The 26433-nt window shown below is 39.2% G+C and overlaps 4 protein-coding genes across 6 annotated transcripts; 2 read left to right on the top strand and 2 right to left on the bottom strand.

Moving 5' to 3' along the window:
- Nucleotides 1–2460: 2460 nt before the first annotated feature.
- them4 (thioesterase superfamily member 4) lies at nucleotides 2461–9988 on the bottom strand. 3 transcript variants are annotated; one of them, XM_080039476.1, is made up of 6 exons: nucleotides 9584–9988; nucleotides 8561–8753; nucleotides 7698–7860; nucleotides 7177–7287; nucleotides 3010–3134; nucleotides 2461–2907 (listed from the first exon to the last, which is right to left on the bottom strand). In XM_080039476.1, the coding sequence occupies exons 1-6, from the start codon at nucleotides 9707–9709 to the stop codon at nucleotides 2861–2863; spliced, it is 765 nt and encodes a 254-aa protein (XP_079895602.1). In that variant the 5' UTR covers nucleotides 9710–9988; the 3' UTR covers nucleotides 2461–2860. The 3 variants fall into 3 exon arrangements, with proteins under 3 accessions (XP_079895602.1, XP_079895603.1, XP_079895604.1); XM_080039477.1 differs by having other exon boundaries at nucleotides 8561–8750; XM_080039478.1 differs by lacking the exons at nucleotides 2461–2907; nucleotides 3010–3134 and adding an exon at nucleotides 6769–6927.
- A 781-nt stretch (nucleotides 9989–10769) lies between these two features.
- On the bottom strand, nucleotides 10770–14345 carry LOC307259244 (uncharacterized protein). The gene is made up of 4 exons (XM_080039013.1): nucleotides 13935–14345; nucleotides 13658–13712; nucleotides 12920–13037; nucleotides 10770–12575 (listed from the first exon to the last, which is right to left on the bottom strand). Exons 1-4 carry the CDS (start codon nucleotides 14229–14231, stop codon nucleotides 12542–12544), a joined length of 504 nt encoding a protein of 167 aa, XP_079895139.1. The 5' UTR covers nucleotides 14232–14345; the 3' UTR covers nucleotides 10770–12541.
- Nucleotides 14346–15281: 936 nt separating this feature from the next.
- LOC307259838 (uncharacterized protein) lies at nucleotides 15282–17967 on the top strand. The gene is made up of 4 exons (XM_080039862.1): nucleotides 15282–15653; nucleotides 16410–16464; nucleotides 16662–16776; nucleotides 16895–17967. The coding sequence occupies exons 1-4, from the start codon at nucleotides 15360–15362 to the stop codon at nucleotides 17220–17222; spliced, it is 792 nt and encodes a 263-aa protein (XP_079895988.1). The 5' UTR covers nucleotides 15282–15359; the 3' UTR covers nucleotides 17223–17967.
- Nucleotides 17968–25286: 7319 nt separating this feature from the next.
- Nucleotides 25287–26219, top strand: LOC307260112 (prostate-associated microseminoprotein-like; the record flags this gene model as incomplete). Its single annotated transcript, XM_080040245.1, has 3 exons — nucleotides 25287–25395; nucleotides 25843–25951; nucleotides 26045–26219. 3 exons carry the CDS (start codon nucleotides 25287–25289, stop codon nucleotides 26217–26219), a joined length of 393 nt encoding a protein of 130 aa, XP_079896371.1.
- Between the last annotated feature and the right edge of the window lie 214 nt (nucleotides 26220–26433).

Here is a 26433-nt window from a genome sequence, read left to right as displayed (position 1 = left end):
AATATAATATAGTCTAAATAATAATAATAATACAAAATTGCTTTTAATATTGATATATTTTAATGAAGTAATCGGAATATACAGTATATGAATGGATTTATTGAATATTCTTAACCACAGCAGTAGTCTGTGAGTGAAGGTTCTAATACAGATACATGATCTTCCAGCAGTGCAATATGCCAGGCTGTTAAGCACAATTTAAAAATGTATCCACAGCTATTGTGTCTCATGATCATCATGCCCCCCAGGTGGATAAGGCCCACACAAATCCAGTAGTCCTATGATTAGAAACTTCCCATCTCAAATGTACAAAACAAATTTAAAAAAAAATTATTGGCTGACCAACAGTCAACTCCTCAAAGAAGAGATACTGTAGACAAGAAAAGTTGACATTCACGTGTATGTATCTTTAATACATTTCAAAAAAACTAATTGATAACCATCTCAGTACTTTAGGTCAATTTTGTTAAAGAAATGGACTAATGGCCATTCCTGCTACTCCTCGTTAAAGGTGACACCTAAAGCCAAAATTAAGTGTTATTAAAAATCTTCCAGTCAGATGACTCCACTTTTACCAGGATTATTTGTTTAAAGATTACGATTCAAGAAGACTATTAGGCAAAGTTGCCCTTTACGGTTCATGTATATTAAAGAAAATTTCAGTTCTGGATGTGCTGCAGTGGACGGAGCTTGTTGCAGGTGGTTTTAACCGAAAGTCGAAAACAACGGTCCCCGCTCATTCACTCACCTGCCTCCTCAAACCTAACTTGACCACATGCCTCTTCAGGGGAAGAGGAAACAAATAACTGCTGATGATCATTTGTCCTGCATCCGCTACTGACACACACACACAAACACACACCAAAAAAAAGAGTTTAGACACCAAGGCAGCATTTCCATGTGCACATCATGAGGTTAAAGATGTGAGGGGCCCTCAGAAGACCACCATGCCTGCATTGTGATGAGCACATACACTCAGAAACCACACATCAGACCAAACTGTGTGAGAAAATGCAGTTAAATGGGGTTAGGGTTTGTACACTTGTAAAACCACAATTTACTGAAAATAAGCAGCACCTGTTAATTAGGCATACCCAGTCATTAAAACGGAAGCAATAAAATGGATCTTTATAGCTAATTTCAGGGATTATTCAGAGTGTATAGACCAATTACATAAACATAGAAGAGGGATATCAAGAATGATATGGTTGTTGTTGGATGGGTGGGTAGCATCCAAGTAAAGTAAAAAAAAAATAGGTAAAATAACAAAAACATATGCTGTACATTTGCAGAATGAAACAATTCCTTCTTTAGTTCACATATTTTCACTTTCATGTTTGTTCCACAGCTATAAAACTTTGTCACGCAATAATTGAAGTCCGGAAGAACGTCGCTGAGTAGAGCAAGTTGTCTAAAGCATTCACTGTTTACAAAAGAAAAAGCAGCAGGGTGACATTAAACGCTAGTGTTACACTGAAAGAGCTTCATAGTCCAATGTGATAAAAAAAGACCTATAGTCAGAATACGATGTACACTATTGGTGCTCTCTTAGTTTCAGGTGTCTGTCATTAGCGCAATTCTAGAAACTTGTTCAAAGTGTCAGAGTGTTGCAAACAAACCAGCCAATTATCGAGATAATAAACTCTATCATGATGGTTTGGGGTTTGAACCTGAACCCCTAGTGTTTAATATTGTCATAATACTCTCATGGCAAATTCACCTTGATATTCAAACGTAGCCACGTTAACAAACCCAAACCTGAACATCTGAATTAAAATGTGTAAAGACTGCAGCGTGAAGTTCACTCATGTTAGGAAATAAAAATGCATCTCCATGATTGCACCACTTAATGAAAGTGACGGCTAAAATTGACGTTCAATGAGTAGCACAACATTCTGCATTTGTCAAAATGAACTAATGCTGTTTTCTTCTGTACAAAATCCAGACATTCAAGAAGAAGTGATATCTTTGAATTAAACCACTTGAGATTTACAACAAACGTATATTGCAAGTTATATTAGCAGTTTAACAATCAAGTCCCATTAGGGTATTCATTCCAAAACAGTTTACATTTGAAGTTTAATTTGCTATTGGGCAAAAAAGAATACACGGTGATCTGTGTACAATATCTGAATAAACATTTATCTTTTTATCATACTAAGACAAACTTAAATTTTTCATTTGAATGAAGGTGAAATCCTTCATCTTATTCAAAACCCATTTGTTGTTTTTCTGGACAGATTAGTAGCAAAAACAGTTTCAAACATTTTCTTGCTTAAAAAAACACTTAGTTTGAATAATTGACCAGTAAGTAAGGCTTTATTGGAAGAAATATACATTTCATGTACATTACATTTTGAGCAAAAACCTTACTTCTCAATTGTTACATTAAACTATCAATACTGTCAATGTTGGAATAAATAAACATTAACAATATGTTCAATAAATACTGTTTAGATATGTACTGTTGAGGTGTGAGTAACAATGAGCAGAGGTAGTATAGTTAATTACTTCATGAAAATGGACAGCAGGGTCATAAATATTAGGATATAAAATAAGTCTTATTTAGAGAAGTTATCTCTTAAATAACCTAGCAAATAATGACACACTCCCCAAAAAAAACTCCAAACCAATGACAGGCTCACGCATTCTTACATTCTCTCTAACATACACATACACACACACACACACACACACACACACACACACACACACACACACACACACACACACACACACACACACACACACACACACACACACACACACACACACACACACACACACACACACACACACACACACTATAGCCTCAATGTTCTGGCTGTCTTTGGGCAGGTGGTCGGCTGGTTCGTTTGTGTCACCCTCCCAGGAGTAGGTTACTGATGCTGATTGACAGGAACAGCGCTGCATGAGAGGTGTTAAAGAAAAGAAAAGGACAGTGACAAAACAGAAGGTAGAAAAGCAGAGATGTGACCAACCCGGTGAGAGTATAAAGATGTATGTTACCTGTTGTTTCTGTGTGCAGTTTGGAGCCGTCGGTGCTGGTCACTTTACATAAAAGGAGCGTTTTCCTGCCTTCCTTCTTATCCAGAGAGGATTCCAGCAACACTGTGCTTCCCAGTGGGATAGGGCTTGGGAGAAGATCAAAGTTTGTTAAGGCAATTTGTGAGGCAAACAATGTTGTTGCACCTACAGAGATCGTTGAGCTCAATATTTCAGTCGTGCATTACATCATCCATGTGAAATAATTAATTTGTCAATGCACACTGTACCATCTGAGAGCAGGCAGGCAGAAAGACACATACCCTGTCTACTCCTCCAAAGTACCAGTTACTGAAATTTTTCAAAAAAGATTATTTGACAGTTTGGAGAGACAGAGATGAGATGGGGCAGAGAGGGGAATGACATGCAGAGAACGACCACAGGTCGGATTCGAACCGGGTCGCTGCGAAGAGGAATGAGCCTCAGGGGGGACGCTCTAACCCAGGGCAATTCAATAGGCGGCCCGCGAAGGAATATTTACTGGCCCCCGCCTTGACTACCGACCGACCCAAAAAAAAAATTGTGGTGCACAATTAATGTACTAGCACGTGCGATGTGTGCTTTTGCATGGTCATAACTGCGCGAAAGGCCGCGATCTGCAGTAAATAAATGTGCACACGCTCTCCAAGCGTTTCTCTATCAGCTGCTCTGTGTATGCAGCTTTGCGGGCGCGATTGTACCGCAGTGTAAGTGTATGGTCCATTATTTGTATTTAGTGTGTCTGCATAATATTGCACCAGTAGAACTTTGCATGTTTGCACAAAATGTGTACCTTCACATAGCAAACAAAATTGCACAACTGTAAAGTCAGTGTCTGTAGGTTTTTTGTATTCAAATAAGCAGTTGTTTATTTCTTTACTGTGCATTGGCATCTTTGAGCAAAATACAGCCAACATTTTTGCCGTGGCGCGCTGCGCCGTGCCTCCCATGACCCTGTACAGTGACCCCTTGACAAACATATTTTGGGGGGGAAACACTGTAAGGTGTTGCACTTAGAGTAACCTACATTTATTTCTATGTTTTTTGATAAGCTGTTGCACTCTTAGTAAACCTAGGCCTACCTGTATTTTGATAAGTTGTTGCACTTAGAGTACATTTATTTCTATGTATTTTGATAAACTGTTGCACTTAGAGTACATTTATTACTATGTATTTTGATAAGCTGTTGAAGAGTTAACCCATTGTGTTTTCCTGAACTGATAAGATTGTTAAACACTTAAACAACAGGCAGCCTATGTTAATCAAATAGGGATTTTTTTTGATAAGCTGGTGAACTCTATTTGATAAAATAAAGACAATATATGCACTCCTATGTCGTTGTAGTGTTTTACAGTATATGTAGCTATTGATGTGATGCTCATCAATTTTAGGCATTTTTTTCTGGCCCCTCATTTTGGATCATTTCCACCAACCGGCCTAGCCTGGTCCAACCAGACCATCGTACTTCATTTCATTTGTACAGAAGGTCTGGAAGTGCTGTAATCGGCAAACGTTCACTCACTTGGAGGCGGGTGTCTGTCGAAGTTTAAAACTATTGGATCTGCCCAGTGCCACTCTGGATTAGCCAACCAATCGCATCACGTTTGGTCGTCATGTGTGTCATGAGCCGGCTTTTGACGGTGCGTTCCAGTTGGACAGGGAACTCGGGAAATTTCCGACTTCACTACATATTGTAGTCTATGAATCTACCGGTACCTGGCAACAGTAACTTGTTAGAGCCTAACGTTTAGTTATTTGGACGAGAAAGGTTTTAGGCGTCCATACTTTCGCGAGCAGATGCACTGGAACACAGACAGGTCGGAACTCGGAACTACAAAGTCGGAAATCTCCTTCTTCCGAGTATAAAGGAACGCAGCATTCAACTGAAACTGGAGCGCGACTTCGACGTCATCGTTCTCAGCCACTCGCTCAGTTCGCTGATTGGACGACTGTAGATTCCCCGGCGAAAGCTGGGAAATGCACTGTACACCCAGACTGACTACTGAAGGGAAAATTAAATTTGGCCAGAAGTAGGCGGGCGGGCGGAGCCAGGCTAAAACCGGCCCCCATTCAAAACTAATTGAATAGCCCTGCTCTAACCACTACATCAGGGGTGGCCAACCAGTCAGAGACAAAGAGCCACATTTTTTACTGTGTTACTGCAAAGAGCCACATCGTACACATGGGTACACACAGTGGCGATTCCAGGAAATTTTGACTAGGGGTGGCCAAGGTGGGCCACAGAGTTAGAGTGGGGTGGCCATCCTGAATGAATAGCATGTGATATGCTGTACAACCAATTCAAAGATGATTTATAATCCCAAATGCCCAAATCATGTTAGTATCCATTGTAATGTTTGTCAGAAAACTAAACCCCTGAAGGGGGGTCTGGGGGCATCCCCCCCAGAAGATTTTTTTTGTGTTTTTAACATGTAATCTAAGCATTCTGGTGCATTGTGGCGAAGATAATAAAGGAAAAAGTCAATATTTATTTCAGCTCAGATGAATAGTAAAATTAGCAAGACAACATAACTTGCTAGCAGCCAGATGCCTAACAACTGCACAGAGGGACGGATGACCACTAGCTTTTGACCAAATATCTTGCTAAAAAAATAAACCTTTATTTATGAAAGTCGGCCCTTGCTAAGAACATGTTACACTCGCTAACTACAAACTTTAATTTTTTTATTCAGATTTCAAAAATCTGCTGGGACACGTGCCTTTACACATGCATGGGTGGCACGCATGTCACAAGCACACTTATGCTGTTTTCAAGACCTTTGCTGACCAGAGACCAGTTCTAGTGGCCACAGTCCTACCATTAATTTAGTAATTGAAAATTGCAAACTGATCTCATATCAGTGGATTGGAGTGTTTGTGTGATGAACTTGGCAACTACCTATCAAAAAAAGTTAAGAAAGAAAAAAAAATACATATCATCTCTGAACTAGGCTACATATCAGGAAAAAAATGTAATTAAAAAAATAAAATGAAAATAAAAAATAACATTTGAACTGGGGGGGGGGGGGGGGGGGCACTGGGGTGGCCAGTAAGATTTCAGGGGGGGGGGGGGGGCGTTTTTATTTTCGCTGGGAGCTTGCACATGCATGCACAAGCATTATTTATTAAAAAAAAAAAGGGGGGCCCCACACTAGGACTTGAAACGGGCCCCCAGATCGTTAAGGCCGCCCCTGTGATAATGACAGGACTACAGTACTAAAGACGACAGGGCAGTCATTTTCAACAATGAACATTGTGTGCACTGCCTCACACACAAACTCTCAGTTCAACCAAGTCCACAAACAAAAATATAACAATTTAAAATAGCGTTTTTCTCTTACTATGCATGTTGCTTTGTGGGACTTACTTTTAGCATGGAGAGAGCTGAAGTGGCGCCGAAGATTTGAAGCCTTGAAATGCGCAAATGACACCTGGCATATAAGGCAGAATGGCCTGCCATAACGTTCAACAAAAAATATGAACTCTCCCACTCTGTTTCGGAGCGAACTTGACACAAATAGTTTACTCACGGAAAACCTCCCTCCAAGCTGAGCGGGCAGTTTTATGTTGCGTCCGCACCAAACGTTTGCGAACGTTATGTTGCGTCCTCAATTAAACATTTGCGAACAGGCATACACATAGGGCCTACACATTAATAAAATAAAAAATGAAATAATAGACAACATGTAAAACGAACGTAAGAGCCGCATGAAACGTTTGCGAACATGCACACACATAGGCCCACACAAAAAAAAAAATATAAAAAAAAAAAAAAAATTATAATCACATAATTTGATATGAACTGAAGAGCCGCACGAAGCTGGGCAAAGAGCCGCATGCGGCTCGCGAGCCGCGGGTTGGCCACCCCTGCACTACATCATGAGCGGTCCCCAAAGTACCTTACTGAGATAAAAAGATTGAGGTACAATATTGAACAGAGGGTTTTATGGACACTAAGGTCTTCAAAAGATACAGAAAACTATTTTGTATAGTTATCCTCATCAATTAAAGCTAAAGTTATTTGACATTTTGGTGAATACTCAACCACAGCTACAAACATTATTTCTCCTGGAGTATGTTAGACAAAAAAATTATTATCTATTTACATGACAAATTCAAGGAATGTCTATGAGGAAAAATGTCTTCCTGTACCTGCGGTAGTTTATGTTGAGGTTGGCTGTCATAACAGGGCCAGAGAGATAAGTAGCATGGGTCCCCAACACAGTATCAATCATAGTGGCTATTGCCCCCCCGTGGACGTGTCTGGAAATACAAAAATGTCTGTTAGAAATCATCAGATCCAAAGTTTAAAAGTGTATTGAAATTGGAAGATTTCAAGCTAACCACATTTTATTTATGCGTTTTTTTTCAATGTATGTTTTTTTTGGCCCTTTTGCCTTTATTGGTAAGCTTATAGAGACAGAAAGAAAGACGGTATGACATGCAACAAAGCAGCGGCCGAGAATCTTGTGTTTATATCATTTGGGACATCCATCAAAATTAGCATATTTAAGAACAAAGCATACACGCCTTTTCAACTGTAAAATGTGCAATGAATTTGAGGCATATATTATTACCCTATAATTTACAGTTTTGTGTGCACGTAGGAACAGGACGTAAGAAAATGACAAGTGTAAATATTTGAACACGAAAAACATGAACAGTTATCTCACCCTGGTGGTCCCTCCAGTAGGTGTCCAGCCTGGAGAATGCACACACACTTCTTCTCCTCACTGTTAATAAACAAGACGTACTCAAATGCTGCCCCTGTGTCTCTGATGTTCCGCGTAAAAAGACGAGCTTTTGACTGGATTATTTTACTAAGATACAATCCACCTGATGGAGAAAAACACAGGGGGGGGGGGAATTAAATACAGGTGTGCTCACACAGCTGTGTGGAGTTTTTGGGTATTAAACATTTGTATTTAAGTTTTTCATGTTTCTAAATGTATAGTAATGTACAGTTTAATGAAGTCGAAATGTTCCCAACTACAAACACAAATGACATTCTGAGATTAACCCATTCAAAAGGTCAAATTAGTGAGTGCAAATCTAAATATATATATTTTCTCTTGTACAACAAAACGATAAATTGGAGGTCTGGACAACTAAACAGTCAACTGACACACTGTAAAGTTGAAATGAACAGCAGGTTCAGGTGATGATTCTCTGTAGGTTCATCACTGTGAGAAAACCCTTCTTCCTGATTTTCATATTGTTTATTTAATACATTATTATAAATGTTCTTGTATTTGATTTACAAGCTGTTACAAAATAACAAGAGAATTATTTTAGCCTAGTATAAGTTATACATTATTCAGTGATGATGGGTAATATATCCACTCAGACCCTCATTACCAAATAGTGCCCTAGAAGAAAATTATTTAAACAAGACAGAACTTAAAACAATTTATTTTAACCGTAAGAGCTTCATGGCTCGAGGTATCACCGGCATCCCTTGGTTTACTTTATTTGACGAACAGACCACAAAAGCAGAAACACATCCAAACATCACAGTCGCATTCTACACGTTTACCTGTAGCATACTTGATAATACGATTGTAGCTTGGCAGTCTTCTCCATGGCCCTCTTTGTTTCTCTCCCCCCTCCGTCTCCACTTCACACTGGCTGTTATAATGCTCATACATACGCATCATTTCTGGGCCCCATGACGAGTTTGGAAGGCTGAAGTCCCGGGGTTTGGAGAAAAAGGGCAACGACAGCGCCTGCTGAACAGGGAAATGCTTTTACAACCTTAGTGGACTAACATAGAACGGCTTTGGGCAAAGTTAGCTGCAGGACAAGGGAACAAATTATTGATATCGAAAGGACGATTCATTTAATCTCTCTGGTTAATATCTCTCGTTCTGTAAATCAAAGACCTGGAGAGTGTTAGCACTACAGAAATAAGAAGATAGTTGGATTAATGTGATGAAAGTCCTCTGTTTTTCAGGTATTTCATTCTACCAAAGACATTTTTTCTATTTACACTTTCTGAATTGAATTTCGAGAGGAAAAAAAAAAAGCAATATCACTATACAAACACACAATACAATGCTCCACAATAAAAACTCTCCAGTAAATGATGCCTTTACAAAGGTAACATTTACACGGAATATGAATGTATATCATCTTTGCTGAATCTGTGACAGTAAATCATCTGTTAATAACTCAACAGGGTTCAGACTGTCCAGTTGTAAAGATTAGAAGGCCTTGGGGTGTTTTCTAAGTTGATGCATGCTCTTTGTGACTACATAAATTATTAACAAAAAGCCCACCTACCTTTCTTTCTACATGGCTTGAATTTAACATTATGCCTACTGTGAGGGCTACAAACAGATATGGTTTTCACTGTTATATTACCCTTGATGTGTGTACAGGAATACGCCAGTGCTTTACACTGTCACATGCTAATAAAACCAGTCGCTCAACAGAGAAACACCTGGAAGGAGGATGACTTTACAAGGGGGCACACATGTAAACCCGCAGTCAACATAGTCCAACCAGTCTGTTCGAGCACTTTCCCTCAGAACAGTTTATTCTACAGTAGCCTACCTACCACCAAGGTGCGTTCAGAGGTTGTCCGGACTGAAAAGCCGGTTTGCGGGTGGCAGAGGGTCTTCAAGGGTGAGAGGGTGGCGAGGCGATGGAAGCCCTTGAACAGTCGACCGAGGCTCCTTGCCATCTGTACACCGGTTCGAAGGTGGTTGGAAAAGGGTAGCACAGAAACAGGCTATGGGAGAGCCGCGCGCCGACTGTATTTTTTTTTTTTTAGTTATATAGCTGATGATGTAACAGCCACAACAGCATGGTAACAAAACACTATCGTTGCCGCTGTCACTGAACGACTTCACAATAACAGTAAACCATACGCATGTAAAGAGATTTCATAATATCAAACAACGCCCCGCTTTGGTTGTTTTACCTGTGACTTTCACGTGTCTGTGTGTCTTCACAGCATCATCTGAGCAGCTCAGTGTCAACTTGAACTTCCGGCCGGCACGAGAGAGCAACCGAGTCATGTACATCACGTGGTTTACTCCTCGTACTGTGATTGGTTGTGGAGGACACCGTAAAAGATTCCCAATTTGGAAAGGGCTTTTATTTGTAGTATTTGTAAGATTTATGGCCTGCACTGCACAATTGTCATAAGAGTCAGGAAAATAGAGGACAGCTGCTTTAAATCCAAAATAGCCGTCATGGCAAATGGCCAAAGCCTACTTTCCGCACAAATTTTAAAAGGGTTAAACCCTGCTTTACCCAGGCCTAAATCAATTTGTAACTATATGGGTTCTACATTAATAATGCTTCCTCATCACAAGATGATAAAAATTAAATAATAAAATATAAATAGCCTATGAGAAAAAAAAATGTCCTCTTGTAGGTTGAAATAAATGACCAATGTCCATAGATGTCTTTTAATGGGTTACTGGATGTCAGGGATGGATCAGATAGGGAAAGCAAAATATTATTTCCCGTGGGTATTAGGTTACAAGATGGTGTGAAGTGTATACTAGAACTTGTGTCAAATCAGAAGACAGGACTGACAGATTGATGTAGGCCTATCTGTAGCTATCCTATACATGTGTGTAGTTTATAGAAAATACGCACTGTCTTTGCATTACTTTAGTTTAGGTGAAAGAAGCAGGATGAAGCAAATTGCGGCATTTTTTAATCATGCTATTTATAGTATATATAGTGTAATGTGTAGCATCCCCGGCTGATTAATGGTCTGACTCTCCAACTGATATTTCATCATTTTTATTCCAAGGTTGTGGTTTCAAAACAATAAAACACCGTAAGAGCTAAACATAGAAAAAGAAAACAACGTGTCAACATATGTAACTCTTCACTGAATGACAAGCTCAAATAACCTTCAATTACATCAAATGAATTATATTTAACTCTTTTTACCATAGCCATAAAACAATATCCATCCTAAATAATAGTGCACAATTACACATGAAATGTAACCTGTCTTATTCACACTATCCCTTAATTGCTTACTTAGCAAAGTTACAATGACACATTAATTTCACCTTTAAATGCTTAACACACTTAACCTTAATACTGTACATTCTCATACACATTAAACTTTAAATGTGGACCTTCCAACGTGAAGCCGTAATACCACGTGACAATACCTAGCTTAAAAAAGCACAGCAAAGTGGCGCTATATCAAACACATAAAACAGTTAAACTTCTGCACTTTCTCATTTCAACACCAACCATGCACGTAAAACAAACCATACAGAGTTTCGTGATAACAACACAATATAAAAGGTAATATTAACAAACCTTGTGCCCTACAGCCAGGTGCTAGACCGTGGTAGAGAACAATTATATCTCCGTTTATGATTCTCATGGGGATGATTGATTCTCCGTTTTCAATATCAAGTGAACAAGTGACACGCTCTAAACCGTTCAGTTCCGTTTCCTGCAAATATTCCTTCAAAATAAAAGCACTCGCGTATAATGTATGCAGAAAAATACTAAAAAATAAAAGACTGTAAATCTAAAGTAAATATGACCGTGGGGTCCTTTACATAATGAATATAGTAGGCTATATGCATTTAAGAGGGGCCATTCTTCTTCTTTTTAATTAGAAATGAATCTTTGGAATTGTGGGGTTTTGGTTGCATTAGACTAGCATTGTGGTTATATTGGCTGGTTTGCTGAGCTACATGTTGGTAAAGAGAACTATATGAGTTTGGAAAAAGTGAACTAAGTAGTCCTAGAGAAATGTTGGTGTTACCAATTTTAAAAAAAAATCGTAACAAAAGCCAGTACAAATTTTACTCAACAACAACCAATATCAGGGGAAGTTCAGTTTATCTCTTCAATTAGCCTATTTTAATTTTTTAATTTAACTGTTATCAATAAAAAAAATTGCCATACAAAATGTATGCATAATGCCTTAGACTAGAGTCATCATAATAAATAACGATAGACATAGCCATAATTGGTTGGTTGAAAATTGCAGTGAGACCGCAATTCCTAATCCTTGCTCCAGCACTAGGGGGAGGTAGAGGAACATGCCATCAAACTGCTCTGCATCATCATTTGGTTTATGATGATTGGATAAAAATAATATATAATATATTTAAAAACATCTAAATCAGGACTGTTAAGTTCACACCAGTGAACTTAACAGTCAGGACAAGGACTATTTTTTTCAGGCATGCTGGCAATTAGCTTTATTTTTTCATAATACCTATGAATCGCAGGTATTTATTTTTGAAGGCCACAAGTATCAGAGTTTTACAGAGACAAAACCAAAACAAAATTATTAAAAAAAAAATATATAATAATAATTATACATACTTGACTTCACTATACCCATGCCATTTATACAAATAATGGATGTACAAAAGCTTTTTCTTTTTTTAAACAGTTTTTACTTTATCTGATATATACAAACAGAGCTGTGATCAATTCAGTAATAGTATAAATGTATTCAAAAGCTTATCTTTAAAAGAAAAGCTCACAGTAAGTGATGATGGTTTCTGAGTCAACCTTAATTGGGAGATTCAAAGGTTCCACACAGCTTCCTGCAAAATGAAGAAACAAAAAAACTTTTAGTTCTAGTGTGATCAGGTCAACATAAGTCTTTACTTACAGCCATGATGACAGTATAATGTTCTCCTGCTCTGTAATGTGATGGGTTCATGTTGAAACCGTGAGCCCCGGGGCTCTCTGATATTCAGGACTGCTTCAACTGGCTGGCCACACACACACACACACACACACACACACACACACACACACACACACACACACACACACACACACACACACACACACACACACACACACACACACACACACACACACACACACACACACACACACACACACCATTATTCAAGGATGCAAGTATGCGTTACAATCTTACCGTGCTTCCTCCTTGGTTGTGTCAGCAAAGGCACAAATAGCCTTGTCTTTATCCAAAATCTGTTGTTTCAAGTTCTTAATGTCTTCCTCAGCTTTCCTTTTTGCCTCCTGGTAAGCAACTGAGGAAATGACAAAGATAAATATTTTTCCATATTTATTACACAATAAATTTGTGATTTTAGGAGGAAAACAAACAAAGACCAAGGCCAGTCTGTCTGGAGCCCTGCAGGTTACACGATGTCACATCTAGTAGGCCAACAGATTTCTAATAGCCTAGCAATAGTTTAAAGTTGCTACGTGAAACTTTTAAATATTTCTGAAACAGTCTCATTTTTCCTCTGTTGATCATACATGACATGTAACAGCAAACGAGACCACCTGTGCAAAAATGCTATTTTGATATAGTTCTTCTTAATGCCTTTGTCCGGGTATGCTCACCCAGGAACAACAGCTGGCTTCGTAAAAAACAATACTGCTTTTGTCCAAAGGTGCCGCTAGAATAAACACAAACTGAAAGTTCCTTGTAGACACTTGTATGATGGCTTTCTTTAGAGGCCTGTAAGGAGGTGCAACACTGACTCAACCATCCTCTGTATTTGAAAAATAGCATGGAGTCTAGACACAAATAAGGTTTAAAAAAAAATCTGAATCAGTTTTCGATTGGTTTTACTATGTGTTCACAATCTGACCACAGTTGATATCACCAGGCAATAGACATAAACAAATATTGCCTTATTACCGTCGTGTTTATTTATGGTCTCTGTAATATCTGTCTTCTTCTTCACCGCCTCTGCCTAATAAGGAAAGACGTTGGAAGCGTTAGAAACATTGGAAACATCAATAAAATATTTGCCTGTAACTACTGAGCAGGCTACATCCTGAAAAGCTATACTTTATTGTTAATAATGCCATGTTCGTAAGTTTGGCAGTAGCTTTTCCATTGTAAACTAATTGCATTGAAAATAATAATAATATGTATATGTTTTAATATGTGTGTGTGTGTGTGTGTCCCTTGCCTTCTCTGCGTTACAGGTCTGCAGATGTGAATCAGCGTCCCGTGAGGATTGCTCGCTGTCTTTCTTCTTATTCCTCAGCTCATTCATTTTGTCGTTGGCGCCAATCTGCTTATCCTTCAGGACGAGGATTTTCTGTTTCTGATCGACGATGGATCTCTCTTTCATCCTTACCTCCGCCGAGTCCGCCGCCGTGCGCCCTTTCAAATCACGCACTTCCAACTCCTGGCTTACGGCGCGGAAAATCATGACACCCATCACAGCCAGACTCAGGACGAGCAAAGCAATCAGGAGCTTCATCTTGCTTGAGGCAAGAAGTAAAGACTGGATAAACTGACGAATACTGCTGGTCTGTCACTTAGGCTACGGTTCATTCCGGGTATCGCTCCACCCGTGCATGCGTGCGTCCCCCTCTCCGTCCTAAGGTGTGAATGCAGCACCACACCTGTAACCTGCCCTACCTGCTCAGCCAGCTGGGCGTAACAAAGCCACATATGCAATTTGCTCTTGCTCTCTCACTCTCTTCCCCGATACCCTTTATAGGCCTAATCATTCGTGGATTTGCATCGTGACTGATCACACTGCTTTCCATAGCTCATAGCCTATACACTCTGGTTTCGAGAAGCAAATAAGCAACAAGGGATTTAGGCCCTATATCCTGATCCTGGCAGAACACCACATCGACTCAATACCTTTTCGAAGTTCTTGTTACTTATTGGTGAATTGAATGTTCACTAGATTCAGGGGGAAAAACTGTAACTTTAACTCAAACATATTTATTAGACATATTACAAGACCAACACATAATGCATATACCAATTAGCCAATGCGTTGTTACACATTAAAGTATTTAACAATATGTAAAATACTAGCAACAACATGCTTACATGAATGAATCAATTATAATATCCTATTTATTTGACTTTTAATATAGGTTACTTCAAGTAGGCTAAACATACACTTTGTTACTAATACTTTTAAACGTTGACTTACTTTTTTTCTATAGTGAGGTGCTGCTACTTTTAGGCTTCTCAAGGAGAAACATTTGAATGTGTCTTCCACACCTGTCTCCAAATAATGTTGGGACAAATTGCTATATTGGAAATGAATACCAGGCCACTTTAAATTTCACTTCATATTTACTTTCATATATTTTTTAGAATGATATTAACTAAATTAATGTTTAGTGTCACGTCAGCTCAAGGTTGTCCTGTCCATGCAAATACACGCTTATAAAAACCTATAGGCCAGCCTTCTTATCTAGGCCAACAGGTAACACATCGTGCTCACATCGAGCCGGATCAACCTGTCTGTCACACACATGCCACGCAGGAAGAGGGCGTGATTCATAATGACACACCGGAGGAAAGACTGTCATCACACAGGTCAGACATCTTGCACAGAGGAGGCTCGCGGATCCTACGAAACATGAAGTTGAATATTGCTTTACCCGCGTCAATAGTCGTGTCTGTCTGCTTACTGGGCCTCGTGCACATACGCAAAGAGGAACAGGAAAAAGAAGTGAAACAGAACTCGATTGGGAGTATCAAACTGCGGGTGACCCAAGATGTCCTGAGAGAATACCTGAGCGTGGAGGCTGAAATGCAGGACAGGTTTGTGAAGTTTGAGAATGACCAGAAAATGATGGAAGACGAAGTCAACAAGCTCCTGACCAAAGCAGATGCGGTGAAAGGTGCGCTGGCCACTTGCGAGGGAGTAAAGGTGAGGAGGACAGACAGATTACACAGAGAGACAGACGGTAGATTGCAACCTGAAAAGGAAACTTGAACTTGAGGATAGGTTAAATATAAACACAAAAGGCAACATAAGATTGATGTTAATGACCTTTCTACACCACCTGGCGTTGCATGGCCAATAGTCATGTAAAATCTTATTTGACTCGCGTCACGCAGGCAAACACACAAAACAAAACACGCACAACCTGTTCTTACCTGGCAAAGAAAATATGCACCTGCCCATAATGACGCTTGTCACTAATATGCCCCTCTGGCTCGAGTCGCGGTGACCCCTAGTGGTCCCATTGTCCTGAGAATGTAGACACAAGAAAACCTAAACCCCAGTGTTTTCTCACTGTCTTGCCTGGTTTCTATCTGTTTTTAAATTTTTATATTCAGCACTTACAGTTACACTTTGTGGCAGTTTCTTTGATGGATTTAATGTCCAATAAACGCCGCTAATAATGTGCATCATCATCACCAAACCGCTGACCCTAACAGGATTGGGGAGCAAGAGAGGTCAGGTCAGAATATGAAGGGCATTCTTATACAGTACCTGATGGCGTAACATTGACCAATGAAAACTCTTTTGTGTGGAGAACTAATTTAGGTTAAGACAGAAGTGTGAATCAGTGGGAATGTTGCTTCCTCAGAGGAGAAGATTCTATGGTTTTAGTCTGTGTAGAGAAGATTTCTCAAACACACAGGTTTGTGTTGCTGAGATTCTCTTTTCCATTTGCAGAAATCTCTAGGTGACGAGCTGGCGTCAGAAGAGACCAAGTTGAAAAATCTTCAAGGTAGGAGACACTTTATGGGCCTCCATTCACAAAGAGGCCGTGTATTCACAGCATATTTTCCCTCTTTCACTAAGCACATGTTCTACATCAAATGCAGATCTATTTGTTTTCCCAGTTTGAAAAGTGAAACTTTAAGCTTCCATGCTTTGAAATGTGTGAAGCCCATACAATTCCTCATGTGATGTGTCAATACCCAGATCAAACCAGTAAGGAGACGACCAGCTGGAAAACAGAACTTGAAACACTGCAAAAGCAGCTGGCATCACGGAGCTCAGTATGCAACTTTTTAAAAGAAGGAGCAACAGAAGGACGGTATGGTTACTGCTTTGCTGGACACTTAAAACAATTGATTTTTGCGCAGCACACCTGAACATCCGTAAAGAGATCTATGCACTTACTACGTTTTCTATTCTTTAACTTTCTCTTAAAGCAAGTTGTGTGGTGATCCGGTGGAAGAGCCAAAGCCAGAGGCCCCTAAACCAGAGGAACCCAAAGCAGAGGCTCCTAAACCAGAGGAACCCAAAGCAGAGGCTCCTAAACCAGAGGAACCCAAAGCAGAGGCTCCTAAACCAGAGGAACCCAAAGCAGAGGCTCCTAAACCAGAGGAACCCAAAGCAGAGGCTCCTAAACCAGAGGAACCCAAAGCAGAGGCTCCTAAACCAGAAGAACCCAAAGCAGAGGCCCCTAAACCAGAAGAACCCAAAGCAGAGGCCCCTAAACCAGAGGAACCCAAAGCAGAGGCCCCTAAGAAAAGATGAGATATTACAACCTCATGAAATGTTGTCCGATTCCAGCACGTTGCTTTACTTGGTTGATGTGTTACACGTAGGAGAAGTAGAGCATCTAGCTCTTTCAGTTGAAGTTGGGATGTTACAAATATTACTTTTTCAATCTGTTAATTTACATGCAACAAAATGAAGAAGAATGAAGGGGGTGTGTGTGTGTGTGTGTGTGTGTGTGTGTGTGTGTGTGTGTGTGTGTGTGTGTGTGTGTGTGTGTGTGTGTGTGTGTGTGTGTGTGTGTGTGTGTGTGTGTGTGTGTGTGTGTGTGTGTGTGTGTGTGTGTGTGTGTGTGTGTGTGTGTGTGGGGTAATGATGTTTTGGTTTTACTAGCAGTGTATTGAAAAGACTGCTTCACAGTGCAAATCTTTTGAGCTGGTATTGCTTTTCGCTAAAAGGATATTTTATTTTCATAAACTAAATAGGGGAGGGGTGTGGGCAGAGGAGTTGTTGTTCCTTGCCGTATTGATCCAAACAAAGCTTTACAGTTTCTCCTCTGCTGCCTGCTCTGCTTCTGTTTGTCTTTAGCTATATTTTCCTTCAGCAATACTGTGTAACTGCCATGATTCAGTTTGGATTTATAGATAAAAGAAAACCAATACATGGCTGCGTACCAACACTGTTTTAAAAGAAGGAAGTGGGTTGTTTGTTTTGATAGTAGTGTGGATGCTTACCGAGTGTTTTTTAAATGAAAAAATAAATTGTCACTGATGGCCAGTCCGCACACGTGTATATCTTTCTGATTTTTTTTTATCAGAATGCACCTTTAACATATCAGAAGTAAAGGAAGGTACTCATTGTGCAGTGACCCATTCCAATTATATTTTTATACTACTATTACATAATGTTTACACTAACAGCATTGTCATAGTGTAGTTGTTCAAAATTAAAATAAATTAGCTTTTATATATACTGTTATATTCATGGTTTATCTATAAAAAAAATTTTTTAAGATGATCCTGTCATTAGGGTCTCACAGTAAGTACTGCAAAGTAATTATAGCTGTTTAATACAACTAATACAATAAATATTTGCCTCTGATGTAGTAAAATAGTATGTATCAAGTAGTATGTAGGAAGTATCATAAATTGGAAATGCTCAAGTAGCTTGTCTCATAACTTGTCACAAAAAGATCCTTTGAAAACTTTATGGGAGCGATCCTAGAACCACCAACCCTAGACATAAGTTCTATTCCATCAGCAATGCACATATACACTTCCTTGTATCAATAGAGCAATTTAGGAAAACATCAATAGGATGAGCTACACCTAACGCACACAAAAGTCAGGGTGTGAGATGGAACAGACACACGGTTGTGAAATATCCTTTGAATATGTATCCTGGTTGCATGGGTAATGATTAAAGCATGCAAACAGCGGCATGAGAAAGACAAAGAACATTATGCATGGTCAAGTGTTCCTCTTTTACTATAAACCTGCACACTATCTGTGCATCTGATTTGTGTACAGAAAGTTACTTTTTCTTCTGTCTCTGTTAGATAACTCATGCATGTACAATGCTAAAGAAAAACAAAATGTATTTATTGAATAATCAGTGTTAACCTTGCCTGCCTCTGTCTTAGTGACACCGCCTCGGGGTTGTGTGTGTGTGTGTGTGTGTGTGTGTGTGTGTGTGTGTGTGTGTGTGTGTGTGTGTGTGTGTGTGTGTGTGTGTGTGTGTGTGTGTGTGTGTGTGTGTGTGTGTGTGTGTGTGTGTGTGTGTGTGTGTGTGTGTGTGTGTGTGTGCGTGCGTGTGTATGTGTGTGTGTGTGTCTGTGTGTCTGTCTGTCTGTCTGTCTGCCGGTGGGAGTGTGTGTGTGTGTGTGTGTGTGTGAGAGAGAGAGAGAGAGAGAAAGAGAGAGAGAGAGAGCGATCAAAGCACTGACCAATCAGAGACGCAAGCCTTAGACTGTCACTCCCTATATTCTTCCCCTACTACTGTATCCCTGTGAAGCTCTTGCTGTACTTTATGCATTCTGGCCGCAGAACAAAGCTTTGTTGTGCCTTGTATTCTTCAATAAAAAATAAAAAATGCCTTTTTTTGTGTGGCATTCACTCTTTAAACCTGAATATTCAGAACACACAGCAATCATGATCAGATTAATAAAAACGTATAATAATTGAAAGGCTTTGTTGTAGTGTTTTGGTTTTCATTTTAAAATGTAAAGAATAATACCAGATTAGTGTTCCTGCTATTTTGGCATGTTTTTATCCTTCTGGAGCATTTTCAATAAAAAATTAAACAATAGTAACAAAATTGGTTCTGTGGTCATTTTTCCCATCTTATCTATCGCTTTATGTTCCATGGATTCCGCTAACGTGAAAAAATGACCTGATACTGATTTAATATAGACTCATTTTAGATGAATCCGTATGTATTCAAGCACTAACAGTAGTATCTGATCTGAAGTGTTGAAACATTTTGATCTTTGAACCTTTTATGAGTTTTTATGAATCCACATAGTTTTTTTAATCATTAGGTTTGATATTACCCTGTCATCTCTCACTTTGCTGCACACTGCCCTCCATCTGCTGGAGATTAAAGTACTCGCCCGAGGCTCACAATCAGGCAATCAGAGGCTGTCATTCCGCCCCAATAGGCTGGCAAGGTCAGCGCCATGCCAGGATAGGACAGGACAGGATACACTGGTGGGGGGGGGGGGGCAGTCAGTTTGACTAATGTTTATGAAAGTTGCTCACTAATCCGATGTGTTTTTATTTGTATTTGTGTGTTGCACAATAAACATTGAGAAGATAAGAAGTAAAAAGGAAGAAGTGCAAAGTCAGGAGTGTAAATAGAAAATAATAACATGATGTGTGTGAGATCTATGTGAGAATATCTGTTTGTAAAAAGACTGAACAGTTTGTGCATGACTGAAGTATAAAGCATAAAGAGAAGATAATGGTCCAAAGTAGAGTTTAGAGAGTAGTGGTAGAGTAGTAGAGTAGAGATGAATGTAATGCATTAGACAGTTTTGAATTAAGTGTTCAGTTAGCTGTGTGTAAACATTTTAAACATAGCATATAATGTGCTTTTGTGTTAAAAAAAAACTATGTCACTGGTGACTTTATGTTTGCACTTGATGGGGATATTTCTGAATTTCTTCAGAAATAATATGATATGTTAAAGACAAATAATAAATTCTCACTCTCGCACTGATTTAAAAAAAAATCTGCTACATCTGTTCAACACCTGCCTCTTACTGAATAAAAGTCCAAAATCCTCATCTGCGGAGGATGTGAAGTCAACACATGTTAAAAAAAAACCCTCCCCCCTCCCTCACCACACTGATGGAGTGATAATACAATCACCAGTCATTTGGATAAGAGGTCATTCTGACGGCCAGAGGTCACCTTGACCGCAGACACTAATGTTATAAACTTAACATCATAACTTAAGAGACACTATGATGTGTAGGACAACAACTTTCTGGGCTCTTTGCCAATCAAAACCCTTACATTTTTGAATTTTGTATGAAGTTTTATGGATAACAATACTTATCCAATGGGAGATACTGTACACACAGAGTTAAACTCTTCATCTTCTTGACTGACAAAAAAAAAGTTCAAGTTTAAAATACTCCACTATGTAACTAAACTGCTACTACTTACTACAAAGTAAAAGTCCTGAATCAAAAACAAAATTAAATAGATGTAGTAATAGTATTAGCATGTACTTTGGGTATCAAAAGTAAAAGAAATCTATAGGCAACAATGACATCTGTCATTGTCGTAGGTAATATAATTAATTGATTATCATCATTATGATGCATTATTGTGTAAGCAACATTTGATGCTCTATCTGGTCAAAGTAAAGCTACAGTAACTGTCGCAACTGGTGTACTGCTGGATAGTTATATAACAATATATCTTTGCATGTAAAACCTTGATCTGCAAAGCATCGAGTGACTATAGCTGTCAGATAAATGTAGTAAGTGAAATGTACAAAATCTACCCCTGAAATATATTAGTGTTGAAAAGTAAAGTAGCTTACTATAAAATGAAAATGCTCAGGTAATGAGCAAATATTTAAAAATAGCCACTTTTTTACCACTGCCAAATACAAACTTTGAAATGTTACCCGAGTTTTTATAGTAAAGCATCAGTATAAAAAATGAAGAGACTAAAACTAGGTATGTGTGTGTGTATCCCTTTATAAAGTTAGTACTTTAAATATCAGTCAATTGATATATATGAATATATTGTAAAAGGAAATATTAGTGACTTAGAGAGAGTATAAATAGTGACTTAGAGAAGTGACTGTCATGTGTTCACGCTTGTCCTACCTCCGGGCAATAACCGAAAGTTATTTGACTCTTCATCTGCGGTCGCACATGTGTGTGTGTGTGTGTGTGTGTGTGTGTGTGTGTGTGTGTGTGTGTGAGAGAGAGAGAGAGAGCGCTCACAGGCTTACAGGATGAACATCACATCTATTGATTGAGTTAATGTGGGGAGGAAAGGCTGCAGGCCACAGCTGATCAATAAACCTCTAATTACATGGGGCACTGAGTGTGTGTTTCTGTGAGTGTAGTTGGTCCCCCCCAAAACTCCATGGGTCGTGTATATAAATGCTGTCCCGCGGAGGAATTGTTCACACACACAGCTCACTCACACTTTGAAAGTTCTCTTTTTACATCTGCAAACATTCTCAAATTAACTTTTGTTCCCCGCTTTTCGTCCGGACCTAGGGATGCTCTGTGTATTGATAAAGGGAATTGGTAAGTAACCTCGGGTTTATCTTTTTGTTTGATTTTTTTGCTTGGAGTCTGGGTGTTAACTTTTCTCTTCTTTTATTGCTTTTGTGGTCCATTGTTTCCCTTAAGCCAGTGTTTCCTGAAGAAATCTTAAAAAACACTAAATGCCTGTGTAGAGTGTGCATTATTTCTCTCTGTCACTCCCTTGTTGGTCTCACAGATTGTCTCTCTTATTTGTCTCGCAGGCTTTTCCAGTTTCCTGAGGCTCTGACTGGCTAGACGCTGTGTGATATGTTTGATATTCGGTTGTTCTTGTGCTTTCTCCTGTCAACTAAATATCAGACATATTCCTACAGAGTCTGGCATTGACTTCTGATCCATGTTGTACCTCTGGGGGAAAAAAGCCCAAAGATGGCAAATGTTCAGGTAAATGGTTTTTGGACTGTTAAGTATTGTAGAATATACAGTCATTTGTAAAGATCACTTTAATTCTCTTTCGTTAATCTCTGCGAAGAAAGCGCAAACAAACAGTACGTTGTCGGTGATGTGTTGTGTTGATGTTAGGTTCAATGTAAAAACTTTAAACATTAACCAAGATGTATAAGTCATTACAATTTAACATTTAACATGGTTGGTTCACTGCTGACTTGCTCCATTCTTTCTATCTCTCTCAAACACACATACACACACCCACATACCAGATAATCTTTTTAACAATACAGACAGCCTTTCTGCTTGACTTATCACAAAGGGATCTCATCGTGCAAGTACATCCTGCTCACTAAGCAAACAATAAAGTGTGTTCAAAGGGCACCATACAAGTTTTTGATCAACCTTTCTTACCAGCGGAGAAAGATGTCACTCCTGTCCATCTGTTTTATTTACTCCTCTCTGTTGAAAAATAAAATTAATTACACATAACTGTCTTCATTCCCTGGCCTTCTTGATGACCATTTTGCTTATTTTTTAGCAGGAATGTACAATTAAGGACATTTTATCCACACAGGACCTACACACACACACACACACACACACACACACAAAAAAAAGCCTGATGCCTTGTTAATGTCATCTGCAGTGAGTCATTACTCTCTCCATATCTTGGATTTACGTCAAGTTGCATTAAACATAGTGCTACTGTATATGCTTCAGATGCTATTTTTACATTTTAATCATTTGAATCCACAGCAAGAAAATATTTTAAACAGGGTATTTTATTATGTCATTGTCCATTTCCTGAAGAAGCATAATAAATTACATCCTAATGTGCAGAATGCCTGCGGGAGCATTGGCTGGAAAAGCAGTGCACTGATGTGAGTAAATGGTATGCTTCCTAATGAAACAAGTCGCTGTATAAAAGTACTCTCAATGAAAATGCGCGGCCAACAAAAGGACACGTTCAGTTTTAATTTAGAACTTAATTATGAGTGGAACACCAGGTCATGAGGGTTGCCACATGGTGCACATACAATTCTCGAAAGCAAAAATATCTAGCTTAGAAAACAGGATAGACAGGTCTGGGTGCTGTAGAACACGTGATGCAGCATGTGGTGAATGTCAATAGATACATCACAAATATGTAAGATAATGGTTGTTGCCGGGGGGTATCTGAGTTGAGTCTGTGATCCTTTGTAGCTCAGACCTGTGGATACCTATGTAATTTCAGCGCATAACTGTATCATCAGTTCATTGTCACTGCAGGGAAAAGGTCGGGTGTTGTGTAAAATGAGATAAGGTTAGAGTAAGCCTCTAGGCAGTTAAATCTCTTCAAAGGTGACCAATAGAGTGTGTGTGTGTGTGTGTGTGTGTGTGTGTGTGTGTGTGTGCGTGCGTGTGTGTGTGTGTGTGTGTGTGTGTGTGTGTGTGTTTGTGTATGTGTGTGCCATCACAAAGAGGAAATGCACCCTCATCCACCAACACAAGAATGACCTCAACTATTACCAAAAGGCCCTCACATTTTGTGCCCTCTCCCAAAAAAAAAAGAAAAAAACACAATGCATAAACCATCAAAGAGACTTTTAATAAGAATGAATGAATCCAAAGTTAAGTGAATGGTCAAACTATGTTCAATGTTTTGGGGCGACCGTGGCTCAGTTGGTAGAGCGGGTTGGCCAATGATCCAAGGGCTGGCGGTTCGATCCTGGCCCGGCCACCTGTGTCATGGTTCACCCACCTTCCCTGGTGTGAATGTGTATGACTGCTGTATGTTTGAGGGGGTGGTTGTAGGGGCCGTTGTCGCGGAATGGCAGCCACTCTTCCGTCAGTCTGCCCCAGGGCAGCTGTGGCTACTATCGTAGTTTACCACCACCGGTATGACTGTGTGTGAATGAATGGAACCTGGAACCCTGTAAGTGCTTTGAGTCCTTAGGGAATGATACGCTATATAAATCCTATCCATTAATAATCTTGTAATTTGTGTGACGGCTCATTAACAATATGCTGAGAAATTGAATCAAGCAACTAGTGTGCATCAATGAATTTGATCATTAGTCAGTTGTAGGAGAAAGGCAATATGAATACAATGTAAAGGATATTAAAAATAATGTTACATTTTAACAATAAACATTTTTTTTTAAATGTCTCTGGATGTTGAGAAGGTGTCAGGGGTTCACACTCCTATGGACACACACACACACACACACACACACACACACACACACACACACACACACACACACACACACACAAACACACACACAAACACACACACAAACACACAAAGGCCAAAAGGCCACTGGCTGGTTGTCTTGTCCTGGTATCACCACAGCAATCCCCTGATGGGGGTCGAATGGCACTTCCTGAGACAAATGTTATCTGAAAGGGTGCACACTGTATGCTCTAGGGCAATTTCTGTGAAGCAGTAAAAGAGAGAATGACGGACATTGTAGTAGTAATGATTGTATGTGTGTGTGTTTGTGTCTGTATGCAAACTATATGTGTGCGTGCAGATATATATAAAAGCATTTAATGAATGGGGGGTGAGTGGAAGAGTGAGAGGGTGGACAAATAGCAACGGAGAAAGTAGAAATTATTGCGGAGATAAAGGTATGCTACGTGCTGGTTCAGTATAAATATCTGGGAGCTGCAGGGAAAGAGCGCATCAGATCAAGAGTGGCCTGCAGAGGAGACGCGTCGAGACACAAAGGGAGAAGAGGGGAAGGAAAAATCAACAAGAGGCTGAATGAAAGAAGGAAAAAACAGAACCAGAAGAACTGAAATAAAATAAAACAGCAAGGGAAGTGGAAAACTTATAAAAAGGTAAGAACAACAATCTGGCATTTCTCTCATCTGGTTATTATATTTTTGGCTGCTTCTTTCTATTTTTTACCTGTACCCTTTTATTTTCAGACATGGCAAACACAGCATTAGGACTGTTTTTGGCTTTACTGCTGTTCCTGAGTGCCAGTGTGCCATGTTCCTCTGTGTCCAACAGAGGCGAGTGCTTCTTCAATACTAAAGGTACAGTGTGTGTGTGTGTGTGTGTGTGTGTGTGTGTGTGTGTGCGTGCGTGCGTGCGTGTGTGCGTGTATGTTTATCCTTACCCCACTATACATTTATTGGACAGTTGTAATCAATTTCAAAATATTATGATCAGTTTTATGGAAATATAATGAATGCTTAATAAATAAATAACTCAAAGGAGTCTGCTCTCCACACTTAGTAAATAAAACTCTCATATATATGATTCTTAGACGAACAATTCTGTATGATTTATTTCGACTTTAAGTACATTTTGCTGAGAATACTAATTGATATATTTTTCCAATTCTACTGCTTTTGTTTTTAATAAGGTATACTTGTATTTCTACTTTTACACAAATAAAATAACTAAGTGCCTCTTCGACTGCTTTCTGCGTCACAGTAACTGTATTATGTTATGTGTTATTGTGGTGTCTTAATGTTCAGGGAGCTGTGAACACATGGGACAGGTGTACGGTATCGGAGAGAGCTGGATAACCAGTGACTGTTACCAGTGTGTCTGCATGGAGCCTTTTGGAGTCGGTTGCTGTGACCAGTGAGTTTTTTTAAAATTCACTGTCACTCAATAAAAATAATTATTCAGGTGTAGCATATAGTATATATATTCTAACTCTGATCTTCCCATCAGTGAATCTCAACCTGTGGACTATCCAGACTGGTGCGAGCTCATCCGTAAACCAAACTCGTGTACCAGTGTTGCGGTGATGAGGTTTAATCGTAAACTGCCTTGCCTCTGGGGACGAAACCGCTTCAGACCAGATGCAGGACAGCCTTGGGCAACCGACAATGATCCTTTGTTTTGAGTTCAGCAATGAATGGAAACAGCAATATGTGATAAGCAATGTGTGATATTTATTTTGGAACTCAACAAAAAAAGACCATGGATTTTATTCTACCATTAAGTTTGAGAGAGACTAAACTATAAATAATTTTATAACAAAACATTGATTTATCTGTTCTTTCTGTTTATAGTTTCACATTATACTATCATGTTGTTAAAGTTTTATTGTTGATGAC

Source organism: Ammodytes marinus (genome assembly GCF_949987685.1).
Source record: "Ammodytes marinus genome assembly, chromosome: 13".
NCBI classification, from domain to species: Eukaryota; Metazoa; Chordata; class Actinopteri; order Uranoscopiformes; family Ammodytidae; genus Ammodytes; species Ammodytes marinus.
Note: the sequence above shows the minus strand (reverse complement) of the source record. Positions and strands in the feature narration are given on the sequence as shown.